At 41.1% G+C, this 7,604-nt stretch overlaps 1 protein-coding gene across 1 annotated transcript in view; it reads right to left on the bottom strand.

Annotated features, from left to right (window-relative positions):
• Positions 1-989: 989 nt before the first annotated feature.
• The window catches only part of CDK19 (cyclin dependent kinase 19), a 113,308-nt gene continuing 106,693 nt past the window's right edge, over positions 990-7,604 (bottom strand). The window contains exons 12-13 of the mRNA XM_065735073.1: positions 6,344-6,610; positions 990-3,179 (exon numbers count right to left, since the gene is read on the bottom strand). Coding sequence (XP_065591145.1) covers positions 3,048-3,179; positions 6,344-6,610 — 399 coding nt within the window. The 3' untranslated portion in view covers positions 990-3,047. The remainder of the gene's footprint in view (positions 3,180-6,343; positions 6,611-7,604) is intronic.

The following is a 7,604-nucleotide window of genomic DNA, read 5'->3' as shown; positions in this document are numbered from 1 at the left end:
CAGCCCTCTCTGCCGCCACGCACGCAGGAAGGAGCCAACATCTGTGCTGGCGTCCCTCACCTCCCTGGGTACCAACATGAAACGCTTCAGTGAGGGAACAGAGCTTATGGGCAAAGACAAAGCTGGGAAGTATTAACCAAACTGCACGGGAAAAAACTAATAGAAAAAAAGCATGGTCCTGGCTTCCCATGACACGCTACACAGTTCATGTCTTCAAACCTCACAAAATTACCCCTGAAAAGCAAGGCTTCTTTCACTATGACTGCCAGCCACCCCAAAAATGCACTGCAAGCTCACAAGAAAAGGCAAATTAGTTCCCAAACAGAAAACAAAGAAACCAGCATGGCGTGCACAGTACACCTTTTCCACCAGACATCTGTGCCTGTATTCACTCTCCATTCAGTTGTTACTTTGAAGGCGATGGAAGAGGTCAGCTCAGCTCTTTGCTTCTGCACAAAAACTAGGGAGGACTGGGGCATGGCCCGTCTGTCCAGGCCAACAAACACACAGATACCAATTCTGTTTGGGCAAAAGGCATGGCAGCTGCTCTAGAAGCTGGAAGCACACTCAACTGAAGGACTTTACACTGCTGTGAAGCTTCACACTCTCCACACAGTTTAATCTACACCACGATCTTGCCTTGCTGGCACAGGAGCCCAGCATCACCCTACAGAAACACACCTCCCTGCTACTGTGTGATCAGCTACAGGTCACGGCAGGGGAAAGAAATGTTGAGTTATTGTAATGGAAGAGAGAAAATGATATGGGCAGAACTGAAGGCTGAAAACAGGAGGAGACGACAATTACTCTTCCACGGGTTAATTTCCAGAAATGTGTAATTCAAGTCACAAATATATTTATAAAAAAATGATACTTTACAGTATTGGCCAAATATCCATTAGGTCAAGGTCTTCCATGAGAACATCAGCAAGAGGTGGGATGTTTCACTTACGGACAGAATGGAGCTCCAGGTTCACCAAAATAAAATAATTAAATTTGGTCCTTTAAAATAGGCAACTGGGGTAGGTATACACACATAGGACTTCAAGGGCCATGCAGCAGAAGTATCTTCTGGGAGACAATTTTTCCCAGAAAACAACTGCATTTTTTTCCTTCCAAACTGATTCATTTCATTTCCACCACCTTCTTACCCATCTGATGACAAAAGCAGGCTCTAGTCTCTTTTCCAGAGAAGCTGGGTGTTGTCAAAGCCACGCGATGATGGGCATGGCCAAACACGCCAACTGCTCACTGAAGGCATGAAAACAACATATTTTTGAGGGGAAGGGGACAATAAAGTTGGTTGGAAGATCAAACCCAATAAAATTAGGTTCCTGTCTAGTTGTGCTAAAAAGCATTCTCCTCAGAGCAAACAGATCCATGTGTCTTGCTAGGTCTGAGCACAACTTCAGTGTGAATGCATGCAGGTATGTACTGCAGTATTTACAGAAGAGAACAGAGTATAAGAGATTGCAACGCTGACTGTTCACATATAAACTCACTACACCTCTTCTCTGGACGCTGACTTTAGAAGCTCACTGATGTTACACTGCTGGCAGCTTTCTAACAGCACTAATGGTTTTTCCAGGTTTTCTGCAACAAGACCCAGCCTTATTTCTGATGGCTGAAGGAAAAACGAAGCTGTCCCAAATTACATGTTGCTTCTCGCTGAATAACTGGTTGCTGAAGTTGGACAATGATTCTCTGATTATGCTTCTGAACTCTGCTTATTTACTGGGGATTTTCTGCCAGCTACCCATCCACTTACAGTCCTTAGGCACAATCAAAACATGTTTGCTCTAGGGAAAAGGAAACATTTCAGTGCAATCAAGCGCATCTGGTGTAACTAATCTGGGTTAATCACAGCAACGTGAGGGACACAGAATATGCATCACAAACATGGCAAAGGAAGAATTTTCAACATGCTTTTCGAACTGCACAATAATTTGTCTTAATTATCAATCTAACATAAATTGACTAAGTGTATTCATTTGTATAAGTCTTAGTATTTCTGTCATACTCAGGAATGTGAAAGAGAAGCTACATTTATAGAACTCTCACATACATTAATCAGCTGCTTAACAGAAAAACAAGCCATCATTCACATTCCTACTGAAACTTGAGGGCAGTAAATACATTTTCTTGACTATTTTGGTGTCCAGCCTGGGAAGACATTCCATTTTTCTGTTCCAACAAATCCTGAAAGCATCTCCTATTTATGTGACAGTCATGGTTTCATTTAAAACAACACTTAATTTAAAACTAGTCAGAGCACGATCACTGTGATTTCAAAAATTCAATGTGAATGAGTTAAGGAATATCAGCAATCTTCTGTCTGGAGTTCAGTCCAGTAGCATGAAGCATATTTGCTGCAGCAGAGACCTGGGTCATTTTTTTCTTTTTTCCTTTTCCTTTTTTTCTTTTTCTATTCTTTTTAAGACCTCACCTGAAAACTAGACTAATAAAAACAGAATAGTAAAATACTCTGGAACAGTAAAATTTCGCTGTTCTTGACATCCATGAGCAAAACAGTAATATCCTGTGAAAATAACATAGTGCTTTAAAAAGGTGCAATATACCTGTATAGCTAAACTGGTTTGCCTAGTATAAAACTAACTATATACAAGCTTGAAAGCCTGGGAGTTCAAGATTTTAAAACTTTAAAATCCCATCAAAGAGATCGAAAAGACAGATTTATGGCAATCACTACAGCATAAAGGAAGGTGCACCAGGAATCCTTCAAAATTCCAAAGGTTAAAGAAGTTAAGTGCTGGGTTCAGATCAGAAGGGTTCATTAGAGTAACCACAATGGAGCACATGCAAGGGCAGGGAGGAAGGAAAACTTCACAAGAATCTCCTTTATGGCAATAAAGGGGCAGGAAAAAAAGAACAAGTCTTCAGTAAGTAAAGTTTTCCTTTTGCAATTGTGAATTTTAGTTCTGCATCATAGTTTGTATTTTTGGTTCTTCTCATCATCATGAACTTCATATTGCTGGAGTCTTCTGGCTTTTAGTCCATTCCTTTTCGAGTGCAGTCCATTAAGCCTCTCAGTACCTGTGAGACTGGTGAGATTGATGATACTGAGAGCTCTGCTGAGATGATGTAGAATAGCCCATTGTACTCTGGGACTGAGAAGATCCCTGAATGTTGCTTTGGTAACTCAGGCGTGAGCTGGAGTGCTGGAGAAAAAAGAGAATGGGATCAGGGAAATGAAAAACAGCCTGTTAGGACTGTGCAGCGCAGGAAACTTTTAACCTCTCTGAAGCTCATTAAAATTTGGCTGTTGGAGAAACTAACTGAACAGTGTTACTGTTTTAAGTCCCATAAAACAGGTAATCAATCTGATCTGTGATCAGCCTTAACGCAGTCCAGAAAATACACCGTGTCACTGGCAGACATTCAGAAGTACAGCATGTACAAATCAGTTATTTGAAGTACAAATACAAAAAGAAAGTGTCAAGTAAGACAGGACATTTGTACAGGAAAATGATAATATGAAATATTATAATTTTAGTTGAGTCTTTCACCCTGTTGCCTTTACTAGAAAACAGCTGCTTAGTGATTAGAACATGAGTGTTCAAATTTATATGCATGTACTAAATGTTTTTTTCCTCCACTGTATGAGATGTTAGCTGAGAGGACCTCAGTACCAGCAACCCAAATTCATGGATCATTTGTGACCTCCAGACTGTTTAATCTGCACGTTTATTATCATGCCATTCCTTGTCAAGAATTAATAATGAACTGCAAAATCACTTTGTGTGAAAGGTACTGCTTAATGGACAGGAGGCTCACTAGCAAGGTAAACTCAACAATCCAATCCACAAGAAAAGAGAGTCTACAAAACAAAACAACACACCTATTCACAGTCAGCAAGCAATTTGTTTTCAGCCAAGTTAAGTGCAGGCTCAGGCATCTTTCGATAAAGATTTCTGTTCACTGTCTAGGGCTTGGTTCTACCTTCCTATGCCTAAGAGTCATCAGAAAGACTGTCAAAGAATGATCATCTAGAAAGAGTATTAAAATTCTATATTATGATTAAATATCAAGATCAGGAGTTATGTAAAACTTCTGGAAAAGTTTGAGTTCTGAAAGGAAAACCCATGGATAAAATGGGCCTGTAAGAATACAACATTCTCCACAGACCAACAATCTGCTCAGTGCGGGTAAGAGTCAAGTCAGTGGTCTCATCAAACCATCAGATCCCAACTAGGAGTGCTGTGAAAAGGTACCGACAACTTTTCAGCCAGATGAAGAAGAGCAAGAACATAAGTTCAAGCACTGTCAAAATATTTCCACCCTTTCTTTTCCTATATATATACAACCAGGCTGTGCTTGGCCCATGTGATTAGTGTTTACAAAGCATCTGAAACATATAATTTGCCAAAAATTTTGTGTCTTTTAGCAGGAAATAAAAAGTATTATAATAAATACTGTGATCTTATAGTACAATTCTGGATAAAAAGCACCATCTTATCACATCAAGCAAAAAATCTGAGGTCATATAAGGAATGCTCAGTAAAATTCCAGGGAGAATTCATATCGTCATTTGTAAAAGTAACACATACTGATGTTGATGAATCACAACAAAAAATTCAAGAGACATTAGATAACCAGCTAAGTGAAACTCAAAGCAAAGCAATTCTTCCTGTTTATGAATTAGAATACAATGGACTAAAATTGATGCTCAGGACTACAGGAACACATTAACTTGCTCATGCTTAGTTTTGTTCTGCAGAAGAGAATTATTTTTCTAAATTTCTTGTAGAGCTAAGTCAGACATGGATAAATTGCAGACATTCCTTTCTGGAACAGAAGACCGTCAAGCTAGAATTTAAGGGCAGACAGCCAAATACAAATTTAAAGATGGATAATCAGACCAGACAGTTTAGCAAGTGATGCAAAGGGAGCATACGGATCATTACTTTGCTGCCTGTGCTGTTAAATTCTAGAGGGAAAGGGTCACAGGAGGTAAAAAAGTATCTAACTGTCTCAACCAAAAAAAAATCAAAACATAGATTTAGACTGCTAAAGACTTGTAAGGGGGAAGATTGCCAACAGTTCGGAGAGCTGTGCAAGGATTCTGTAATGGACATCATCAAATGCAGTATATCAGCTCTCAAAATGCAGATAAAAACAGGCCAACCATAAATACTATGTAGTCAGACAGCTGTAGTGTTCTGTCCAGACTCAAGACTGTCTGGAACTTTTCAAAAAGGAAACCTTGTTCTCTTCAACCTTACACTGCCCTCAGTACCTGTGCAATCATTTGTAATTAAAAGAGTGAAACAGAAATGGGAGAAAATCTGAGAAATTAACTGTGTGTGGAGGAGGCATGGATGGAGACATGGATGGAGAAGCCAAAGCAATTCCAGAGCTGTTCTGTTTTGTTTTAAAGCTGTTTATTTTATGTTTAAAATAGCCTGAACACATCTCTTTAAGGTGCTCTGCTTTTGAAGGTTGGTAGCAAACAGAGTCCCTAACATCCTTTAAAACATACACTGACTACCTACCTTCCTGTTATCTGCTTTTGACACATTTTTTTCACAAATATTGAAGAACCTGGTTAAATCAATTCTTTGTATATTTAGTGTCACTTTTTCAGAGGAAAACATCATAACTCTATTAAGCAGATACAAGTACTTAAGTCAAAAAACAGTTCAGTGATATTTCTTTTATTTATGAGTGCTCCAAATCTATTCAAACTCTGGCCACAACAGAAATTACGCATACTCATGCCTTGCTTCAGCACGATTCAGACTGATGAACCAAAATGCAGCTCTTGTGCTAACATGCACTTTCTCTTTAGCTTTAGAAGTAGATTTAATTAGATACTGGAATAAACTACAGAACTGCTCCGTATGTGTGATGATACGAAGTAAAACAAAGCAGAAATCAAAGGGAAAAGCCTGGCTCTAATTCTGATTTACTTCTCAGGATCTGCCTCTCACACAGGATTTAACCTTGACGAGAGCCAAGTATTTTGAACATGATATGATGCAGCATTTACATTCATGAAATAGTTCCAGTGGCTTCGCTAAGATTACTGTCAAATGAAGCTATGCACATAGTTAAGTGCTTTCATGGAGTGGTTGAGTCCCCAGCACTTGACAGGGTGCAGCAGATATAACTCGTTTTCTATTGGAAGTTACTAACCACAGCACAAAACCTTTTTACTGCCCTAAATAGGCTTTAAATCTGCATTTTTATTGAAGGTATCAGAGCATGCCTGCTAAGGTTACAGGGAAAATTCATTAACACGTGACTTGTTATCACAGCGGGGAACAGAGAAAATGACGTTTTGCCTCCATACTATCAGAAGCAGCAACAATTCAAGAGGTACCTGATAATCTGAAGGCATGACAGGCCCGCCTGAGTTAGCGCCTGAAGGCCCTATGCGTGGTTTCTTGTTCGGAGGCACCTGGTTGAGGCTGGAGTCCTGGCTGTGCTGGAGTCCGGTGCCCGCGCCCCCTCCGCCCGCACCCGTGCCCCCGGCCGTCCCATTGGTTTGGGTGCTGTTCTGCTGCTGCTGCTGCGGTTGCTGCGGCGCGGCCTGCGGCTGCTGCTGAGGTGCTGTTTGCTGCTGATGTTGATTCTGCTGCTGCTGATTCTAAGGGAAGAAGCGACACCACACCGTCATTTGCTCTGTACTTGTTTGTGACCCTGAGGGAGCCGCTAGGCCTGGTGCTGCCATGCTGCTGGAAGGGCAGCAGGCCCACGCGCTCGCCAGGAAAGCACGGCACGGTCAGGTGATGCATGAAAGTGCTCTGTGCGCTCCTGCATGCCTCAAGCCAGGCTATCTCATTTGTGGTTCACTTCTTTCTGTTGCGGTTTTGCGTTGTTTTTTGGTTTTGGTTTAACAAAGCAGGCTAGACTAAAGCTGGTATGACAGCCTAGTGGTTGCTGCAGCCAGGCAAGCACTCAGGCCTGAGTAACAGGGAGCAGGATGGAAGGAGCTATTTATAAACACCTAATGAGCAGAATCAAAGCACCCAAAATTTCACTGGTTCTCAGCGGCAGATGTGGTTGAACCACAGTGGGTTTTCCTAAGTGCTTCAACAGCCCCATTCACTGAGAACCAAAACCACTCTTCCAGCTCTCACAGATGATGCACTGCAATAATCCAAACGAGGCTGGCAGTGCTATCATCAAAAAGGTAAGCAAACCAAGGCCAGAGACATTACATCATTCTGTGGCAGAACCAAAAGCAGGTTACATTCTCACTCTTTCTTTTAAAAGCACCTTGGAAAGAGTGGTACACTGGGAATGCAGTCCAGCATGATGCCTAGCTATAGGGTCTGAATATCCTACTGAAATAGAGGAAAGTGAAAAATGACCAGGAAGAAACGCTGGCTTCAGAAGCTACAGACTGGAAAGAGTATTAAGGTCTAGAGAGGTTAGAAAAGCAGCAAAATGCAACTCTTCCCTCCACGGTTAGGAGGGAAGACCACCTGCATTTGTCTGTTTTTGAGCACTACAAGAGACTCCTCCAAGAGAGGAATCGAGTAAGAGAGCCACAAAGAAAAGCAATTTTGCTCCTAAGATCAGGTATGCATCTTGTTCATCACAGAAAGCTCTGCAATTTTCGTGTCTTGAATGAAAAA

This window comes from Cyrtonyx montezumae, unplaced genomic scaffold (assembly GCF_038088225.1).
Source record: "Cyrtonyx montezumae isolate F1298 unplaced genomic scaffold, pur_monq_1.0 scaffold_0, whole genome shotgun sequence".
NCBI classification, from domain to species: Eukaryota; Metazoa; Chordata; class Aves; order Galliformes; family Odontophoridae; genus Cyrtonyx; species Cyrtonyx montezumae.
This window is presented reverse-complemented; position numbering and strand designations above follow the sequence as displayed.